The sequence below is a fragment of the Castor canadensis genome, chromosome 2 (assembly GCF_047511655.1).
Source record: "Castor canadensis chromosome 2, mCasCan1.hap1v2, whole genome shotgun sequence".
Classification (NCBI taxonomy): domain Eukaryota; kingdom Metazoa; phylum Chordata; class Mammalia; order Rodentia; family Castoridae; genus Castor; species Castor canadensis.
Window position 1 is genome coordinate 133,730,861 of NC_133387.1, and position 22,387 is coordinate 133,753,247.

A 22,387-nucleotide genomic window follows, 5' to 3' on the forward strand; every position below is an offset into this window, starting at 1 on the left:
AGAAAGCCTTTGCTGGCCTTTTCTTTCCTTTATTTGTAAATTATTCACCTTAACTAATGATCAAACTTAATGTCACCCCCTTCATGGGACCAAGAAACACTAGGTACCTGCATGTGATGCTATATATCAACTATGTAGTATTCTTGCCAAAAAAACTGTTTAACTTGAATCTCATTATAAGAAAACAATTAGTGTGATGCAGGACATAGGATATTCTAAAAGACAACTACCTTATACTCTGTAGAACAGCCAATGTTATGAAAGACTTAAAAAAGCAAAGGACTGGCTGGTGGAGTGGCTCAAGGGGTAGAGCGCCTGCCTAGCAAGCGTGAGGCCCTGAGTTCAAAGGCCAGTACCACCAAAAACCAAACCAAACCAAACAAAAAAAAAGCAAAGGACTTATCCCAGATTAAAGGGGGCTAAATGAAGTACGTGGTAATGAAATGCATTACTTTATCAGATCCTTCTTATCTAAGACAGTTATAAAGGATATTTCTGGCATAATCAGGAAAATCTAAATACTGTTTGTATACTAGATTACTGATTCAATTTAATGTTTTTTTGGGTGAGCTAACACCCTCTATAAACAGTAACATCATGAAACTACAGAAGAATCCAGGACTTTTCTGTGGATTTAGACGATATAAAGGATTTTAGGTTTATTTACTGAAGTGGATACTTTTTCTTACCTTGCTGTGCTGTGTTTTGGAGTAATGATAAAAGTACATATTAAAGTCTTTCAAAGATTCATCTTTTAGTTCATAAACTCCATGGCCTGATATACCTGGTCGCCTAAATATTGGAAAATACAAAAGTGAACTACAGAGTTCTTGCAGTATAGAAAATAGACAAAATAAGAATCTAAAAACTAACATAAACATAAAATTTAGAATATATAAAAAAACTGTATCTTACTCAGCTTTTAAAAACTGGAATAAATTTCATTCCCATGGAAAAACTAAAACCCTGCACTGTGAACACAAAGTCCTGACAACAGTTAAGCTGTACTTTATAGTTTTTAAATTCATGCAAAATCTGGGGAAGTTTGTGTAGTACTATCTAGGTCTGATCCCAAGTCCTACTTAAAATTCCTCAGACTTTTTTTTTTTTAAATAACTTCGGAACCTGAAGATTGCCTGTTAAACTGCAGCACACTACATGTGTCATTAGCAAATTAGAGATGAAAATATAGTCTTGAATCCTTTATATAGTACTGTAAAGAAAAGCAGAACACCATATTTGCTCTGAACATTAAATAGCTTTGGGTTTCAGTCTAACTCTAAGTCAAATGTGTCCCTCAACATTATGACAAAATAAGAAAAGCCACATCCTATTTTATAAGTTATTTGAAACCAGTGATTTTTCTATAAATGCAATACTCTAATAAGTAATAGAAATTCATTACTGGTATTAATTTGTCAAATTTTAATAATGCAATTAACATCTTATTTTCATTTTACATACTTCAAAGAATGAAAGAATTATAAAATACTGTTTAACTTTATTAGAGAAAAATCTAAACTTAATATATTAAAGTAAAAATTTATGAAACAGTAAAGCCATAACTTTGAATTAGCAGGAAAAAGGTATCAGGAAGATTTATTAACTTACTATCAAAATCACTTAATGCCACAAATGTGTGTTTCTAGTTTACCTGCCCCCGAACCTCATTTTTTTCAGCAAACATGAACTCTAATGCTTACTGTGTGTCCCCCCATTCTTACCCCTTCTAATCTGAACTCCGTTCTTATTCTTGGGAGTTCTGGCAAGAACTTCAGAGCTTCCACAAAGAATCCAAAGTGTGAAAATAAAGATCAGTCTACCTCTTAGAATAAACACAAATAGAAAGCACTTACTTAAAGGTGGCCACTTTGTTTATGACATTCTCTAAGCCAGTTTCATTATTTTCCTGTTGAAACAATATTTTTGTCATTTTTACCTTCATATAATGACTTTCTTTTCTCTTACTGGGAAATGAAATACATTTGCACTGCATTTCTGAAGTACTTTGTAAACAATAAATAAAAAGATCAATTTTCAGTATAAACAAATTATACATGAAACCAATTAGGCTCATTTTTGGTGACCAATTTCTTCAGAGATAAAGGTCTATGTGTCAACTGCATAAGAAAGAAAGTTTGCCTTCATCTCTCTCTCTCTCTCTCTCTCTCTCTCTCACACACACACACACACACACACACACACACACACACACACACACACACACACACACAGCTTTTCTCCTCTTTCCCTCCTTTTCTTTCTGTGCTGGGATTGAACCTGGCACATGGTAAGCAAGTGCTGCTTTATCCCCAACCCCTAAAATGCTTTTTCTTTTCTTTTTTTTGAGCTGGGGAGAAGCAGTATTGGGGTTTGAACTCGTTTGAGATAGGCCAGGGCTGGCCTCAAACTACAATCCTCCTGGTATCTGCCAACCAAGTAGCTAGGATTACAAGCCACTGATGCCTGGCCTAAAAAGCTTTTGTTTATGTAGATAGCTACATAAAAAATAAAGAAATTTAAAAAAAATAAATTTAACCTTTCTTTTTAAAACATTATTTATTCACTGAGTTTTTTTTAACAGATAAGATCTCACTCTGTTGTCCAGGGTAGCCTCAAACTCCGGGGCTCAAGAGATCCTCCTGCCTCAGCACCTCCAAATAGTTGGGACTACACTATAGGCACCTAACATACCCACTTAACCTCCTTTAAAAAAAATGTACTTGAGGGTTAGTAGCAAAGAGAATGCCTTAAAGAACTTTATTAGGGGAAGGGGGAACGAAGTACAGTATGCATATTACCAATCATATGTTAAATTAGTTTTGAATACTTATTTTAATATGTATTAAGAAAGTAAGATCTAGAACATCAAAACTACTATTTCATAGATACTCCTGCCTAGAAATATGCTAACGAAAATTGTAAACTGGTAATTAAAATACATTCATTATAAAATTAGAAGATGAATATTCAAAGATTAAGAAGGTGATGTACCAAAAGCCCAGTCTAAGTATCAATATAACTGGGAAAAGGATAAAAATAATTTGGGGTAGAAAGGAACAAAATGACCCGTAGTCAAAGCTTATACCTATTCTAACTCTCTGGAAAGCTTTGATAGGACAGATAATTACATTTTACTTTTAAGAATCACTACTTTAGACTGGGGGCAAAGTTCAAGTTGTAGAGTGTCTGCCTAGCACCTCAAAAAAAAAAAAAAACCCAAGAAAATAAATATCATTGTTCTAATTCATATTCAAATCTCATGGAGAAAAAATATGAGAATCACAATTTTAGGACTACTACATCAATATCTATGAGTACAAAAACACAAAAACCACCTGTGGTGGCCATTGAAATGTACCTTGCAGACCTCCCACGAGAGGAGGCATAAATGATTACATGCCTCTACTGTTGTGTCCTGGTTATACCAAAGCCAAACTTCTTAACAGATGCTTCCAGACATTGAGCAAGGCAAAGACACTAATGCAGGCTTCTTTTGGAAGACATGAGAAGGCACCCAAACCCAACCATCTAGGATGTTGCTTTTTTCATTCATTCATTTTTTCTTTTTTATTTTTTAAAGACAGGGTCTCGGTATGTAGCCCAGACTAGCCCGGAACTTGAGATCTTGCCTTAGCCTCCCAAGTGCTGTAGTTACAGGCACATGCCACGAACCTAGCTTCTTCTTCTCTCTTTTTAAATTAACATACAATAGTTGTACATATTTATACAATAATTTAATATATGCATACAATGTATAATAATCAAATCAGGGTAATCAGAATTTCCATCTCCTTAAATACTTATCAATTCTGTTTTAGGAACCTTTGGACTCTCTTTTTTCTAGTTAATTTGAAATATACCATAAATTGTTGTAGAGGGTATTTATTGTGCTATACAATATAAGAGAACTGATTCCTGCTACCTACCTTTAGTTTGGTGCCCATTAACTAACTTCTATCTATCCAGCTCTGACCTAGTTTTCTTAGTAGTCTCTAGTGACCACTACTCTATTTTCTCCTTCTATGAAATCAACTACTTTACAGGGTGCTTTTATTTAACCTTCCTTCCCCACTTCACAACAAGACTTGCATAATACTCTGAAGGCTCCCCGTTCCCCTATCACTTTCTCTAATAAGATTTTCATGTTTGTCTTCAGATCTACTTCTCAGAAGACCCAGATTAATATGCCACTCCAATAGCCTCAGTGTTTCAGCGAATCCCTTTTTCCGAAATCTTAGTTTAAAACAAACAAAGTCAAGATTTTCCCAGAATTTTATACCAGTGAAGACTGAATGGTAATGGGTTTACATCCGTAAGGTGAAAATATAGGCCATTTGCTAAGCAAATTTTCCTGAAATTTGAAGTCACTTCCAATTAAAGGAAAAAGAAAAAAAAAAAACTATCTCAATCATGAGATGAAGGGAGAGGGAAAAAAAAAAACCAGACTTACATTCTCAGGTAAATTTTTGGCAATGGCACTGTGTGGCATGGGTTCAATGCAAAGCAAGTGAGTAATTTCTCTCATTGTGACTTCTTCTTTAGTCACATTTCCTACTCCAGGAACGTAACGCTCTCCTAATATACAATGAAAAGAAAAAGTAGAATAATTAATTGCTTTCTATTTAAATCCCTCTCCACCAAGTGTACTTCTATAGAGCATTTCATTAACTTAAAATGATATGTGAATGAGCAGTGACCAATGCTTCTTTCCAATGCTTTCTTTTAAGATCTTCCTCAGTTTTGTCTCTTTTTATTTAAGAAAGAACTTTGTGAGAAATGACGCAAACAATGTATGCACATGAGAATAAATGAATTAAAAAAAAAAAAAAAAAAAAAGAACAAGCCAGGTATGGTGGGAGACACCTTAAATCCTAACACTTGGGAGGCTAAGGCAGGACAATCGTGAATTTGAGGCCAGCCTGGGCTACTTAGTAAGACCCTGTCTCAAAAAAAGAAAACTAAAACCAAAAACAAAATGAAAACTGAAAAGTAAAATACTTAAAAAATATCTTTGTGGGTTAGATGACAAAAGAGTATTATGTATCAAGAATGACTGGTCTTGCAAAAAGTGCCCAAATAGGTTTCCTTTATGATTTTTAAATCTTTTGTTTTATTATTATAATTATTATTATGCTAGAGACAGAACCCAGAGCCTTGCACATGCTAGGTAGTACTCTACCGCTGAGTCACATCCCCTGCCCCAGGTTTCCAATAACCATTGTAAAGAAACTGCCAAGTGCAGAGAACAAATAGCTAAATCAACTACAGAAATGTCACTGGTGTCAATAGCATCTAAATCCCACCACTTGAAGAAGACTTAAAACAGTCGGCCTATGTCACCATTGATTTTCAGCACTACAAGATCTGTATAAAGATCTATGGTAGTTCTAAGAGAATTACAAAGAAAGAAATCCTTTTACTAAGATATTTAATAAATTCTACATGTTTGCCAAAGAATGACTTTTTATTAAGTGTATTTATTACCAAAGACTCATTCATTTTTACAATTGTAAAGCACTTTGTAATTTTCACATTTTTTTTTTGCCAGAGTATCCCCTAAAGTTATAGCACTAACAGCAACCTTAGAGATCATGCCAATGTCTTTCACAGTTCACAAATAAGGAATTTAAGACTCAAAGACTATAAATGGTATACACTTGAGAGGTGATAGCAAGGCCAGGACTAGATCCTCAGATTCCTAATCCAAGTATTTTTCTACTTAATATTTGTCCCATAATAAAATCAGAGATGATAATTTTGTAAAATAAACATGTTGATTCCTCAAAGTAATGAACTTATACACCAAGTATTAACTAAAAACCAAATCACATAGAAGGAAACTTCCAATAAAAATCAGGGAAACACAACAATAAAATAATAGCAAATAACAAAACAGGAAAAAAATAAAACATTAGCTGGGCATGATGGCACACACCTGTCATCCCAGCTACTCGGGAAGCAGAGGCAGGAAGATTGAGCCAGCCTGAGCGAAGTTAGCAAGTCTCTATCGCAAACACAACAGAGTAACGAAAACAGTTGGGGGCATAGCTCAAGTGGTAGAGTGATTCCCTAGAACCCCAAGGCCCAGGGTTCAATCCCAGTATCAGAAAAAAGAAAGTTAAAAATATAGCACAATATTAGAAAATTTCCATATAGCTCCATGAACAAACACAAAATTTCCTCTAAGGTTCCATAATTTGTTAAAGTATATAACCAACTTCAAAATCTTACATGCTTTTTAAATTTTCCCTTTTTTTAAAAGTTTTAGCAAGAATTTATTTTCATATAACAGGATAAAGTAGGGAAAGTGGGGGGAAAACCAAGCAGAGAAACATTCCCTGGTCCCCAAGCAGGAAATGGGAGTAAAGACTCCTTAATTTGCCTTTCCCTCCCCGCCTCCATTCTTTTCTTACTAGAATATTCTAGACAAGAGTTTGCAGTATGGAAGATCTACCTCTTATTTAGAAATAAACACTTTTTATACTCCTTGGCTCTCTGCAAGTGACTTCTAATTTGAAAGAATAAAGTAATATGATTTCATGAATTCAAAACAGTAAAGAGTTACTTCATAAACTAGCACTTCAAGTATTAAAAAAATAGATGTTACAAAATATCATGAGACAAGCAGCTAGTCTAGCAATTAGTTCTCTCTGACAAACAAGTAACTGGTAGAGTCCTCATTAGGAACTCTTAAAATAAAACATTATCTGGTACAGCAAACTAAATAAAAGCCAGACTGAGAAGTCAAGAACAAGATGATGGCCAAAGAATGCCCTATTGGTAAAATCAGCAGACTATGATATTGTGCATATTTGTATTTGATTATGTAAGGAATACTTATATTAATTACAGTTGAATAGAAAACATTTCTGAAAGTTAATACCGTAACAACTCAATCAACATTTTAGCTGACAAAGAACATTCTTTTTTCTTTCCCTAAACTTAATGAAGCTAAGACTGGCCCGATATTTGCATACAATAATTTAACAGAATGACATAATGGAAACATATTCTAGTTAGAGCTATGCTATGTTTAAATTTCATATACATATATAATTTTTAGCAATAAATGAGGTTTTTTTAAAAAAAAAAATCTACATTTCTAGCTGGGATAATTATATCCTAGTTCTCCAAAGTTCAAACAATTTCAAATTAGGTATTAAAAAAATAAGGATGTTAATTAAAAATAAGTAGCAGAGCATTTGCTGAGCATGTGCCAAGGCCTTGGCTGTGACGCCAAGCACCTCAAAGAAAAAAAAGGAGGGAAGGGATCTGTGCCTTTTTTTTTTTTTCCCCTGTGAGGTGGATGAGGCCTCGAACCCTGGACCTCCTGACCGCTAGGCCGATGCTCTAAGACTTGAGCCGCCCTGCCAGCCATCTGTGCTTTTTAAAAGATGAGTTTCTACATATCAATCACATCTCTTAACCAATATTCTACACGGTATTTTGAATAGTAGTAAAACATCATTCTCTAAAAAGTAACCTGCATTCCTTTTCCAAACATTCTGTCTTAATCTTACCCACAATATAGATGAGGACCTGAAGCATTTCTTCTATTAAGGTATTATATTGTTTAATCAAATCCTATAAAAATAAAAAAAGATAGATTAGTTAATAAAAATTAAAAACCTCCATAAAACCTGCATTTCTGAATTAGACTCATGATCTGTCCAGTCTAGTATTTGCTCAGAGCACAGCAATAGGTAGTTAGAGGTTAATAGTTCTCTTTTCTGACATCAAATGCAACAAATTTCACAATATTGGGCAGATAATAAGCATTTAATAACAACTGCTAAAATGCTATCATTGTTTTCATTATCATTATTTCCATATCATTGTTTTTCCTTAGTCAATAAACTAATTCTAGTCTTTAATCCTTTCTCTAACATTGGCATCTTTCTCACTGAGAAATGGCTTCAAGCAGATATTTAAGTTACAGTGAGACTAGCCTTCCTAAAATGTCCCCTATGTAAGCATTGTATCAAATCAAATATTTTCACTAAGTATAAAATGAGATTAAAAATTGAGTTTAAATTTTATATCCTACTCTTTGGCTCTTTGCAAGTGACTTCTAATATGAAAGAATAAAGTAATGTGATTTCATGAATTCAAAACAGTAAAGAGTTACTTCATAAACTAGCACTTCAAGTATTAAAAAAATAGATCTTACAAAAAACCATGAGACAAATCACAAATTATGAAAATACAGTAAATAAAGGGTTAATAGTCTTTACTAAGCAAACAGCTATCTATAAAAACAGGAAAAGGGTCAAAGACAGGAACTAATAATTCACTGCCCCTCCCCAAGGCTAATAATAATGAAAACAGTCAATTCTACCGATAATTAAAGAATTGAAAGTTAAAATGAAACACCACCTTTCACCTATCATATCAACAAGGATTAAAAATATTACATATTATTAGAAATGTACATACAGAGAGTTTACATACAAATAAATGCTTTTTTTGTTGTAGGTGGTACCAGGTTTTAAACTCAGGGTCTCACACTTGCTAGGCAGGCACACTACTGCTTGAGCCCAGCCCTTCCCCTTTTTGTTTTACATATTTTTCAAATAGGGTCACACCCAGGTGTTTGCTTGGGCTGACCTGGACTATGATCCTCCTATTTACGCTTCCTGTGTGGCTGGGATGACAGACTATTGGTTGAGCTAGAGGTCTCACTAACTTCTTTCCTGGGCTGGTATTGAACCACGATCTTCCAGATCTCTTATCTCCTGAGTAACTGGGATTACAATTACTGGGTCTGGCTATAAATAAAATTTCTAAGGCTAATTTGTTAGTACATATTAAGAGCCTTAAGAAAGAGGCTGCTTTGCAGCACTCAAGGAGTGGAGGAAGGAGGATCTAAAGTTTGAGACCATTCTAATCTACTCTGGGAGATCCAGGTCAGCAAGGGATACGTAGCGAGATCTTGTCTCTTAAAAAAAAAAAAAAAAAAAGAAATGAAAATTAAAAAAAGCCAGGCACTGGTGGCTCACCTGCTACTTGGGAGGCTGAGACTAGGAGGATCATAGTTCAAGGCCAGCCTGGGCAAATAGTTTGAGAGAGACCATCTTAAAAAAAAAACCATAAAAACAACAAAACTCACAGCAAAATGGACTGGAGGTATAGTGCAGGCAGAAGAGCATCTGCTTTGTAAGTGTGAAGCCCTGAGTTCAAACTCCAGTCCCACCAAACAAACAAACAAAAGAAAAGCTGTTTCATTTATCCAATTCACTTCTGATAATTTATCTTAACAATAATGAGACAAGTGTTTAATCACTGTGGTTCAGATGTCTGTAAGATCAAAAAACTAGAAAAAAACCCTCGTCAGCAATACGAAGCAAAAGTACAATACCTTTAAAAATGATAATATACAATGAAACAGCTGTATATTTACTCAGTGACCAAAAACTATCATAGTATTTTAAGCACAGGCAGAAAATTACATAACAGCACACACAGAATGAGGTAATTATTGCTTTAAAAACAAAACAAACAAGACACCAACTATTTTCTGGAGGTAATGTTGCATCGGATGAGGAGAGAGAGAGAATGAATGAATATGCATGTGTGGGTATATTTTTGAAAGTATACTTTTCTCTTTCTCTTATTATGGGGAGGATTAATCCAAGACAACCCCAACCAGGATACTAAACACCAAACACTGAAGTCCCTTATATAAAGTGGTGTCATATTAGCATATAGCCTATATGCCATCCTGTGTATTTTAAACCATCTCTAAGCTGGGTGCCAGCAACTCACACCTGTAATCAGGAGGATACTTTGAGGTCAGCTCAGGCAAATAGTTCACCAGACCCAATCTCCAAAATGGATTAGAGGTATGACTCAAGCAGTAGAGCACCTGCTTTGCAAGTGTGAAGCCGAGTTGTGACCAATAAATAAATAAATAAATCTTTAGATTACTTTAATACCTAATAAAATGTAAATGCTATACTTCTTATTCTGTATTGTTTTAGGGAAAAGGGAGGAAAGTCTATACATTAGTACAAATTCAAATATTTTTAAATATATATATATTTGACACCTAGTAAGTTGAATCTGTAGATACAGAAGGTCAACTGTACAAACTTTTAAAATCATTAACATTTCCTTTGGGATTAATTCACATGTCAGTTTCTGTTGCTTACCTGGTCTTTTGTCGATATAGTCTTGTTAAAAGCATCAGTAAGTTCATACCTTTGAAGTACCAGTAACAAGAACTTGTTAGGATCCATTAAAGATGCTCCAATCTGTGAAAGAAATCCAGCATGACACTTCCTGTGTATTAAGTGGAGAAATACTTTTATGGGGCAACAGTGCTGGGATTTGAACTTGGGGCCTTGAACTCCATAGGTAAGGCTCTACTACTCGTGCCACATCCCCAGCCCAAGTGGAGAAACACTGTGTCTTTAGTGGTACTATTAGAAAATTATAAAGTTTGCAAAGATAACGTTTTACTTTCCCTTTCTATTTCAGTTAATGGTAAGAAAAATTCAAGGGAACTTAACAAGAAGGAATTGAAGGTAAAAATATGAAAAGTAACTGAAACAGGTACCTGAAGCATGATGATATCTTTATCATACATTTCTTCTCTGCATTTAACATCTTGATAATAAAATACCTACAAAATAAAAGGTAGATAAATACCTATAAAATGTAGATAGATGCCAAAAGAAATTATTTCAAACAAAATTCTAAACAAAACCTTTTCTGAAAACTATCAGGGCTGGAGGCAGGGCTCACGTGGTAGAACAATTGCCTAGCAAGTACAAGGCCCTGAGTTCAAACCCCAGTACTGTAAAACAAAACAAACAAACAAATAAACACTCTAAAAATTAAATAAAACCTATGTGAATGAAATTAAACCAATTTCCACTTTTTATCATAACATCATTTTTCTTCTAAGTGTTACCTTTACAAATCCTATTTCTCTACCTTTTAGGAAAAGTACTTTTCCCTTGCTCTGATATAGAAGAAAAAAGTGTAAGGTAGCCTTGTTTTGGGCTTTGTGTTGCTGGAGATCAAACTTAGGGGTTCATACACACATGCTAGACAAGGGCTTTACCACTGAACTTAAAGGTACCCTTTATTAAGACAGACGGTAAGAACCCTCAAAAAAGAGCTATGTTAGTGGGGAGATTTCTGTGGTACTACTGGCTTTCATATAATCTGTCTACTCAAGTACTATAGTTTCTCATAACTCAGACAGAATATCAGAACTGGCAACACAGCTCAATGATTTAGTTTGCCTAACATCCACAAGGTCCTGGGGTCAATCCCCAGTACCATGAAAAAAAGATAGGATAACCAGTAAATAGGATAAAAGGAAAAACATATATATGATCCCTAGAATACTCACTTCTAAGACTTCTCTTTTCTTTCTGAACTCAGGGCCTTGTGATTGCTAGGCAGTCGTTCTACCACTTGAGCCATGTCCTTATAATTTCCTAAGTATTTGCTTTTATAAGAGAATATAAAAGTATAAGAATAAGAGAGTATAAAAGTGTAAGAGAATAAAAGCAAATACTTAGGAAATTATAAGGACATGGGGTAAAATTATAAAAAAGAAACTGAATGGTATACAGAACATGGGAGGCTGAGGCAGGAGGATCCTAAGTTCAAGGTCAGCATGGGCTACATAGTAAGATCCTACGGAAAAAGAGAGAGAAAGAGAGAGAGAGAGGAAAGGAAAAAGAACAAAACATTCATAAAGATGAATAATAGACCTTGGTATACCTGGCTAATGAGGGAGAGCCCATTTCTTCGCCACATCTCAGCAACAACCTGGGCAACCAGCACCAGACAACGCAAGGGATATTCTACTAGTACCTCTACTTGAAAGTCCTCCTGAAACAAAGTGAGGTCAACTTCATTACTGCACCCAGGGCTCAGATTTATCTCAGTTATGACACTGTACCTTCCTCAGTTTTATAAGCTATAAGGTGAACTAGATGACTTCCAAATCCTTGTGATTCAGATTTCAATGTGATAATATATAGTTGCAAATTACTAAATAAGAATTACTTAGATGGGGTTTAAAATACTTTTTCCTTTCTCACCTATTAACAAAGATGTGATCAAAATTAGAGTACAAATAAGTCAATACTTAATACAGTTACTTACAAAAGGCACAAATTCATGTAGTCTCGAAACAGCACCGAGCCTGCTTAAACGCACATGAAGACCTAAAATTTTTTTTAAAGGAGAAAAATAGAAAATGAGAAAGCAATTAAACCCAGTTCGTGTGTTTATTAGTTAACTTATCAAGTTAGGAAACTTGGGAAATGTAAACATATGTTTACTATGGTTGGGGGTATAACTTCATGATAGAGTGTTTGCTTAGCATGCAATACACTCATAAAATTGGGGAGAGAAAGGCTTAAAACCAGCAACAATATTAAATTAAATCTGGGTGAGAGATAAGTCACCAAATTAGTCCTTAAGTTTATACCATAAGGATCCAGACAACAGATGGCCCTGGTAAGTAAGCATTCTTAGATGAACACTAAGATGATGGGAGGGAAATAACAATGGCCCTCTACTGCAGTATCTGATCTGAGGATATCTGAACATACTGAGCACAGAATCAAAATAGAAATTATTCTAGTACTCTGGGTATCTACAAAACAAAGCTGCCAGAAATATGGGGGAAAAAAACCCCCAAGAAACAAACACTCACCAGCAAGCGTCCTGGAAAGTGGCAGGTGTATGCTTACGAGATCCTCAGACACTCTGTAGGATTTAGTTTCCAAAATATGGCCACACAACTGAACTACAATCTTGCTACTAGATACAAAACTTGTACTGCATCTCATCACAGCTTTGTGACACTCCTTATAAGCAACTAGTAAGAGTTCTTCCTTAAGGGAAAAAAACGCAAGTATGTTGGTAAGTTAGCTACTTTACCATTTATCAATCAATAAATATTTATCAAATACAAGTGCAAAATTTTTCTAGGTATTACTAGTGCTACTTCTATAGGATTTGCAAACCAGCAGGAAACATAAAATATACACTGTGTGTGTGTGAGTGTGTGTGTGTGAGAGAGAGAGAGAGAGAGAGAGAACTTGAGCCATGCCTTTAGCCCTTTTGCTTTTAGTTATTTTTTCAGATAGGGTCTTGTGCTTTTGCCCAGGTGGGCCTTGCACTGTGATCTTCCTACCTATTCTTTGGTACCAGCATATGTACACTGAAGTGTCTAATGTATAATGTAGTCAACACATTATTTTCAGAAGAATTAATGGGAGTCAACAAAGGTGACAATTTTCCTACTGGTAGTGAGGAAATAAAGAAACCAATAGGATTCTGGGTGTCGATGGCTCACGCCTGTAATCCGAGCTACTCTGGAGGCAGAGATCAGGAGGATTGCGGTATGAAGCCAACCCAGGCAAATAGTTCTGCAAGATCCTATCTTGAAAAAACCCTTCGCAAAAATAAAGGGAGGGGTGGGGGAGTGGAGGAGTGGCTCAAGGTGTAGGCCCTGAGTTCAAGCCCCAGTACCACAAAAAAAAGAGAAAGAAACCAAAAGGAAAATTGCCACAAATTCTAGGTTTAAGTGATAAGCATCTGAACCAGGGTGAGGCAGTCAAGAAAGGACAAAATGAACCCACAAAGAAATCAGGATTGTAAAATAAATTTGGGATTTATTTTACCAAGAAGAATCAAATCTAGGTGAGTATGGGAGGAGAAAAGAGTCAAGGTCATTCAGGTCACTCCATGAAAAATGAACTCCACTGGACAAATAAATTTTGGAAACATTCCTCTTAGAAATTAGCATATTTACTAATTAAAGAACTTGAGAAGTTCAGTAGCTTTAAAAATCCTCTTTCATTTTGTTCAACTCAAAATTTCCCAATCTATGTGAAGCCAAACATTTTTCTCCTTAACACATCTACTAATATCAAACACACAGAACACAGTGGCTCTGAGATCTCCTGTATGAATGAATATACCAATAGCACTGTCAAGATGAGAAAATGTAAATTAGAAGTGAAGAAAATGATGACAAATCAATTTAAAATAAGTGTAAAGCTGGGTGCTGGTGGCTCACACCTGTAATCCTAGCTACTCAGGAGGCAGAGATCAGGAGGATCATGTTTTGAAGCCAGCCCAAGCAAATAGTTGCAAAACCCTATCTTGAAAAACCCTTCACAAAAATAGGGCTGGAGGAGTAACTCAAGGTGAAGGCCCTGAGTTCAAACCTCAGTATTGCAAAACAAAACAAAATAAATAATAATAAATAAAGTAAGTGTAAGGTGCAAGTACAAATATCTGTACAAATATCATCCCTAGGAACATTTAACTAAATGGTAGAAATGAAAGATGTGTAAGAGAAGAGAGCAGCAGGGATGTTTTCTTTTAGCAGGCAGAAGGAATTTGAAAAAAGCAATCATGGACTGAAATTGACAGCTGATAATAGAAGTATTAAGATAGTGTAGTCTTGCGAAAATCAAAGGGAAAGAAAGGGTCAAGAAGAATCTTTACTGAAAATGCAGTGCTACAGACAATTCCAGGAAGATGGGGATGAAAAGTTTTCTAAATTTGGTTACTAAATGGATTCTTTAAAGAATACTCTAAAAAAGTACTGTGACTTAATGAATGAAGACAGTTACTATGATGACTTCAGGAGGTGTGGGAGATGTGATGATGAACAATACACACCTTGACCCATCTCCCAACAGTTGTGCTATATATAAGGGTGATAGGAACAAAGAAATATGTGCTGTAGTTGCTGGACAGTATTTGCTATTTTATTGCTCTAAAAAGCTACTGTATGCGACTAAAGTCCACTCTGTTTATGAATAGAGGTGGTAGAGAAGGGAAAAGGGAAGAAAGTGAGCGGGAATACAGTTCAAAGTGGAACCGTAAAAGCAAGTAAGGCAAGTAAGGCAGGGCTTCTATTATGGTTTTTAAGGATCAGAGTCCTGTATGTTTATAAGGAATGAATATGAAAGTGAGAAAATACAAGTTAGAGACAACTGAGGAGGCAAACTCCAGGAAAAAGTAATTTAAATTGGAGTCAAGAGCCTAAGTAGATGCACTGGTTTTAAAAAGAGACAAAAAGGAGACCAATAGTGAAGACTCAAAGAAATCTAGTCAGTAAATAGATGAAAACAGTATAGATAAACTGGAGGAGATGAAGGTATTTGACTCAAAGCAAGTCAATTTTCTCAGAAAAGAAATAAATAAGGTTATCTTTCCAAAGGGAACCTGGGTTTATATTCTGTGTTTAGAGGGTTAGGTTTAAAAATTAGTTCTATACTTTGAAATTCATTTCGAAATGGTTTAACACATGTAACAAACCTCTTGGTTAAATATCCACCCTCCATTCCTGGAAAGCTTAAGACTATGTAGTCCTAATCATCACAATATTAACATCCACTTTCAAATAAATAAATGTGTATAAAATAATGACACATACTTCCAAACCCAGTAATTTCCCAAATAAGCAAAACTACCCTGGGGCATGTTTCCTAATCAGGTGTAAAAGACTGGATTTTCCTCCTAAATTTAAATATCTAAAAACTATACTATTAATTAAATAATAAAAATTTACATTAAGGAAGTTGCAACTTAAAACTCTATGTCTAGTTAACTACTAGAGCCCTTAAAAAGGCACTGATTCTATTAACAACTCTTTAACTTACATCACAGGCACACCACTCTTGGAACATGAGTAAAATATTCTTTAATTGCATCTGTATAGCAATGGCAGCCTCCCAATCAGGATCCACTTCAATGTGTTGCCCAACCTGTCTTCTGATTTCCTCCATTCCCTGAAAGAAAAGAATGGTCAACCTATGACCTTCAGTCTTTGTTCTACTACTGCAAAATATAAAGTTGTCAGGATTCATGCACAGTATTTTAACATGGTTGTTTTACTGGTCAGAATAGATGAGTTCAAATCTCAGCTCTCTGGGGTATAGCTCAGGAGTACAGTATTTGACATCAAATACCAGCTCTGTTTGGGATTTCTAGCAATGAGAGTTCCTATTCCTTCATATGTAAAGTGAGAATAACAATGCAACTGCATCATAAGATTGTTATAAGCTCAAAAAATGTAATGTATTAGTGCTTACTACATATTAACCACATGATAAGCATTAACAGTAATAGCAGTAGCAAATAAAGATACATAGAAAAATTCATTAAAGTAGGATCCATGAGTCAGTGTTTAAATCTTATTTCTATTTTGCTAGATAAATTTTCTCTTATATGAAAACCACAATTTGTTAAGAAGAAAAATAGGAGGAAGAGGAGGAAAAAAGAAAAGACTGGGATTATTGGTGTATGGAAATTATCATACCTGCATACAGGTAAGAATCTTCAAAAAAGATCGAAAACCTTCAAGAAACTGCATTCTTAATCTTTCTGTCCATATTGTGGGTTTGCTGATCAGGATATACCTATCATTTCAAAAAAGAAAGAAATTTTTCACTTCTCTATTTTGAGATAAATTTTAAGGTTTTCAGGGTTATAAACAAGGTTGATATCCAAAATTTACTTGGTTTATTTTATATGCAACCAGCAAACTATGGAATGTTCTACAAGTATCAAAGCTAAGCCTGACTATTCCACACATTTTGCCCTCAGAGGTTAATCTGATTGAGTCTTAGAAGTCTTAGACCAACTAAGTCTAGCCTGACACAGACAACTATAGAAAAACACAATACAGATTTCCTAGGACTCTCCATGGTCATCACTTAAAGGGCCAGCAGAATTCTTTTCAGGATCAGGATATTTCAAACAGTTTTCCTACTCCCAGGTTTTGAAGTAGGAAGAAGGATATAAGCACTCATGCCATTATGGCTTAAGCATACAGATGTACTAATTTCAAGCGATAAATAGACTCATTTTAGCCTACAATTTGTCAGATCAATATTTCTCTGGGCTGAAAAGACAATGATTGGTTTCATATCCAGGGGAACAATGTTCATCATGGAATGCTTCTCAGAGTACAATCATTAACAACTATCAAAAGTTATTTTTCAATTAGTAAAATATATATTTCAAAATATATTACTGTTACATATGTATCAGATATTGGGAACATGAATATGCCATAAGATACATCCTGTCCTTGAAGTTCAAAGAGTAGTAGGAAAACCAGATACATATAGGGAACACGACAATCCAATGTTAGCCACTAAAAAAGATGTATAAAAAAAGCAGGAACATAAAAGACAAGGCAACAAATATAAAAAAAATTTGTTTTGAACTGTAAAAATAGTAAGAATGGTGTTGTAATTTCTCCCATTCTTTAGCTATGTGTTAATGTGACTGTACATTAACAATACAGGGCCTTATCAAGAAATAACTTTAAAATATGCTAATTATCATCTTTAAAAGCAAAGGAAAAAACCCTAAACCAGCCAGGCATGGTGGCTCACACCTGTAATCCTAGCTACTTGGGAGGCTAAGATTGGATCGAGGTTCAAAGGCAGTCCAGGAAAAAGTTCACCCCTCAACCAATAGCTGGACTCAGTGCCCAGGCTTGTCATCTCTGCTACCATGGGAGGCTGAGAACAGGCAGACCATGGTTCTAGGCCAGTCTAGAAAAGCTCTTGAAACAAGCTTCTTGAGACCCTATTGCAACTTAAAAAAAAACTGGGTGTGTGGCACTTGCCTGTCATCCAAGCTACAGTAGGATCAAGGTCTAGGCCAACCTGGGCAAAAAGCAAGACCCTATTTCCAAAAAATAACTGGAGCAAAAAGAACTGGCTCAAGCAGTATAGCACCTGCTTAGCAAGCATGAAGTACTGAGTTCAAATCTTAGTAGAGCCAAAATAAGAAAAGAAAACCCTAAAGTTTAAAGTCAATCATAATTAAAAAAAAAAAAAAGCATCAAGATTTGGTTGTTTTCTAGAGCAACTGCTACTTAAAATGCAGTCCATAAAACAGCAGCAACATTATCACCTGGGTACTCTTTTTTTAGAAATACAGGTTCTTGGGGTCTCATCAGACCTACTAAATAAGAATCATCATTTGAATTTGTATTAAAATATGAGAAGCACTGATTCAGAGTTGAAAGGAATTACACTTCTAGTTTCTCACAATTCATGCCTGACCTCTGTAGTTGACCCAGCAAGAGGCAAGTGACAAGAAGAAATGCAGGTAAGGGAGGAAAAGAAAAAGAAGGCAATCTGTAGATAAAAGTAGTGCCAAAAGCCATGAGAGAAGGGGAAGAAAGGCACTGACAGAGTGAGCAAGTAAGGGAGTGATTTGGTTTGAGAGTCTGCTATACTTTTCAGAAATGGGACACAGAAACAGGTAAGAATAATAAAAGGATACCTAGATCAAATGCTATGTAAATAGTTGTTACACTGTAACATTTTGAGAATAGGAACAAGAAACTGAATTATTTTTTTTCAAATATTTTCAATCTATGGTTAGTTGAATCCAGAGAAGAGGAACCCATGGATATGGAGGGCTAACTGTATTAACACAAGGTGCTCACCTTTTTTGTACTTGCCATCATAATAAAGAGAATCGTAGACAACCAAAGGATCAGAGGTTCACTTAAAAGACAAAGAAAAATAAGCACACAGTGGTTAACAGGTGCCCTCACCTTTTGACTTTAACAACTTACTTTAGGTCACATATTACTGCATATACTCTTCCCAGTTTGTCCTGGCTATAGCCCTGGAAGTTGAACTTATTGTTCCTGTCCAAGTATTCAGGTAAAACTTCTAGCAGAGTTTCAGTAATGACAGAAATAACATTCTGCTCTTCCAGGAGATGTCGAGCCTGCAGAGTATTTCAAGAATATTGTCTTTAGCATTAGCATTAACTCATCATACAACAAACTTGATTTATTCATTCATTTTAGTCAATAAGTTTTTTTTTGTTTTATTTTGAGACAGGGTCTCACTTTGTAACCCAGACTGGCCTCAAACTTGCTATCTGCTTGCCTCAGCTTTCCAAGTACTGGGATTACAGGCATGAGCCACCACCCCTGGAAGTAAGTAATTTCTAATAAATGTTTATTGACCATTAAATACAGCCCTTGGTTTTAGAGAATAGCATTAAAGCGAGAGCACACAAGGGAGGGGTGAGGACAGGTAAGACACCTAAAAAATTAGCTAGCATTTGTTGCCCTTAACGCAGAGAAACTAAAGCAGATACCTTAAAAGCAACTGAGGCCAATAGGAAAAGGGGACCAGGAACTAGAGAAAAGGTTAGATCAAAAAGAATTAACCTAGAAGGCAACACACACCTACAGGAAATTAATGTGAGTCAACTCCCTGTATAGCTATCCTTATCTCAACCAGGAACACTTGTTCCTTCCTATTATTGCCTATACTCTCTCTTCAACAAAATTAGAGATAAGGGCAAAATAGTTTATGCTGGGTGTTGAGGGGGTGGGAAGGAGAGGGAGGAGGCGGAGTGAGTGGTAAGGGAGGGGGTGGGGGCAGGGGGGAGAAATGACCCAAGCCTTGTATGCACATATGAATAAATAAAATAAAAAAAATTAAAAAAAAAAAAGAGAACAGCATTTACTGAGAAGTAAGTTTCTAAACATAAAAATCCCCTATTTTTAGTAACTACAAAGCACTTATCTGGATACTCCGAGCCCTTATATAGGTTATCTAGGTACATATATCATAGGTAATCACAACATGAACAAATCAGAACAAAAACATCTTTCACAAAATCTGTCATATTACTATCTATTCTGGAATCTCTCCCTCACCCCAATCCAATGTATCTTCCCTATCCTTTTCTCTGGCCCTTTGAAAAAGGAAAGGAGTAGTAGTTAAAATCACCGTCCAGAAAAAAACAAGAAAAGAATTGGCACAAAAATGAAGTAGATCCTCCATTCTCCTCCCAGGCCTATGCAGACCATCTTACACAAGTGCTTGACAGGCACACTCTTCTTAGTTTTTCTTTACTGTATTTATCTACTCCAAACAGTAACTAAAGAAAAGAATGCAAAATTTTAAAAAAGTGTTGGTACTGAAAAGGCCCTTCTCTTAAGTTCCTCTAGAGTGAGAAATCAGCTTTGGATATCATCTGCAGAGGTCAGGACAAGGGTAGTACACAGTTACTTCGTCCTTATTCACATACAGATATAACTAAAGTATCATTTGATTTTTCCAAATGAAATTAGTCAGAACTAATGATTCTGACAATATTTTAATTTGATTCAACATTAAGTAAAAAATTTAAAAACAAAACAAATTTTTCTTACAAATACTGCAAAGAAATAATTCATACCTACCAGAGTAGGAACAGTGAACATCTGAACTGAGAGTGCAGTTACGGAGATACTCCTGTCATGGTCATCACTGATATAGTCTTTCTGCAGTTGTTTATAATACTGAAAGATACATGTGGAGACTTACAAATCTACTAAAACCTTTTAAAATCTCAATTTTAATAACTTCTCCAGGTATGGCTCTATTCATAAGATAAGTATAATTCCTATTTATTAGAGAAAAAAAAATCTTAAGAGAATAATCAAAAGGCCAAATATGAATTCAATCACCAAACTAGCAGAGTCAGAAGAAAGATTTAAAAAGGTGAAAATCCTGGAGGGGCTCAATGGGGCATTTTATCCTTTCTCCAGATAGGTGAGCAATCTTTAGCTGTTTCAACTCAAACAATACAGGACAGGAGATAAATTCAAAGTATTTAACAACTAATATGATCCAGAAAACCAACCAATCAGATTAAATCCAGCCTTAAAAAATATGAATGCTGTTGCAAATAACTTTGTATCCATACTAGTGCAATCAGTGAAAAATCAACCCTGATGAATGAGAACAAAATTAGTAATATACCTAGTCACCTCTTAAGCATCTAGTATATATAAGCACAGAACTGCATAACTGACTTACATAATGAATTTTACCCTCCAGCATTCCTGCAGAATCAAAGGGATTACCAATGCTACAAAATAATGCATCATCTAAGTTAAGGAGTCTAGCTTTTGCATAAGAAAATAAAATTTCATTTCAGGTCATACATACAGACCAATATTCTCTCCAAAGAGTTTTAGCTAATTCTGTTTATAGCCTTGGCTGCCATCACAGAAGGAAAAGAGATGCAAAGTATCACTTTTTAAAGAATTGTCTTATAAAATCCAGAGAATGCAGGGGTCTGATCCCACCATGTCATATGCCTAAAACAAGTATTATTTCTGTTTCCAATTCCATCCTGAGTCCCACCTCTACACTGTCTTATAGAATTGTCTGCAACTCAAAATCAGAAGCAATTGCAAGTATTTATTTGTATAAGACAGAGTAGAAAATTCGAAGTCTTTGTTCTGTGTAACCTTGCAAAGTAACTTGGGAGACAGATGAAAATACATAATAATATAAGATCAATAAAGCAACATATAAAACCTTAAGTTTTACCCTGTGGATTAGCCTCAACTAAGTGTAGCTGTTGGTCACCTAAGTCCTGCCTCTCTTTTAGGAAGCACACCTGTGCCTCTTTCCTGCCATGCCCTTCAAGCAGTCACTTATACTGCTGTTATAATTTTACTTACAGGAAAAAGATGCACATATGAATGTGAAAACCTCCCTTTGCTGATCTGTGCCATATTGCTCATTTTCCACCTATTTCCTCTCCAAAATGCTGTTTCCATACTAACAAATAAAGTTTTAAAAAATATTTATGTACATAAAATAAAGAAGTCTTGGCAAAGAAATGAACCGTAAAATTCAATTCTTTAGATTCACAATTATATTTCTATTATTTCACTCATAAAATTGCATCCCATTTCTATTTACTGATATCTATTCTTAAAAAGCAATTACCTTCACAAATTCCATAGCAAAGAGTTTTTTGTATTCCATCTCCATAAAAAAACTGCTGAAGATCAATTCATGAAGGATCTTACGGGCACCTACAGGTTATTTGGGGACCAGGAAGTGAGGAGGTATCAAGGCAAAAACAGCCATTAGAAGCGGTAGAATATTATAAAAAATATTTCATATGGTAACAGACATCTAGGACAACTATGAATAGCATTTACTGCAGTAACAATTAATAGATAGAATATATTGCCCCTTCCATTTTTTCTTCCTTCCTGTGTTTTGGTGGTATTAGGATTTGAACACAGGGCCTAGTGTTTGCTAAGCAGGTACTCTACCACTTGAGCCATGCTCCAAGCCCTTTTCTGCTTTTTCAGATAGGGTCTCATGTTTTTCCCTAGTGCCAACCTCAGACCATGATTCTCTTACCAAAGCCCCCTGCATAGCACAGATTACAGAGGGTCCCAACATGCACAGCTTATTTGTTGAGATAAAGTTCTCACTAACTTTTTGCCCAATCTCTACCTCCCAAGTAGCTGGGATTACAGGCATGAACCAACAAGCCCAGCCCTTTTCTTTTTTTTTTTTTTTACACCTCTCCCAACATTTATCTACTTCAT

The 22,387-nt window shown here is 35.3% G+C and overlaps 1 protein-coding gene across 4 annotated transcripts in view; it reads right to left on the bottom strand.

Moving 5' to 3' along the window:
* Positions 1-22,387, bottom strand: part of Ubr1 (ubiquitin protein ligase E3 component n-recognin 1) — a 146,781-nt gene that overhangs the window by 75,821 nt on the left and 48,573 nt on the right. For all 4 annotated transcript variants that reach the window (XM_020167348.2, XM_074065779.1, XM_074065780.1 and 1 more), the window contains 14 exons: positions 21,771-21,859; positions 20,228-20,326; positions 18,596-18,753; positions 16,313-16,412; positions 15,654-15,782; positions 12,686-12,866; positions 12,130-12,191; positions 11,743-11,853; positions 10,562-10,627; positions 10,155-10,256; positions 7,524-7,587; positions 4,454-4,578; positions 1,857-1,909; positions 690-792 (listed from right to left, as the gene is read on the bottom strand). In XM_020167348.2, the coding sequence (XP_020022937.2) occupies positions 690-792; positions 1,857-1,909; positions 4,454-4,578; positions 7,524-7,587; positions 10,155-10,256; positions 10,562-10,627; positions 11,743-11,853; positions 12,130-12,191; positions 12,686-12,866; positions 15,654-15,782; positions 16,313-16,412; positions 18,596-18,753; positions 20,228-20,326; positions 21,771-21,859 (1,442 nt within the window). The remainder of the gene's footprint in view (positions 1-689; positions 793-1,856; positions 1,910-4,453; positions 4,579-7,523; positions 7,588-10,154; positions 10,257-10,561; positions 10,628-11,742; positions 11,854-12,129; positions 12,192-12,685; positions 12,867-15,653; positions 15,783-16,312; positions 16,413-18,595; positions 18,754-20,227; positions 20,327-21,770; positions 21,860-22,387) is intronic.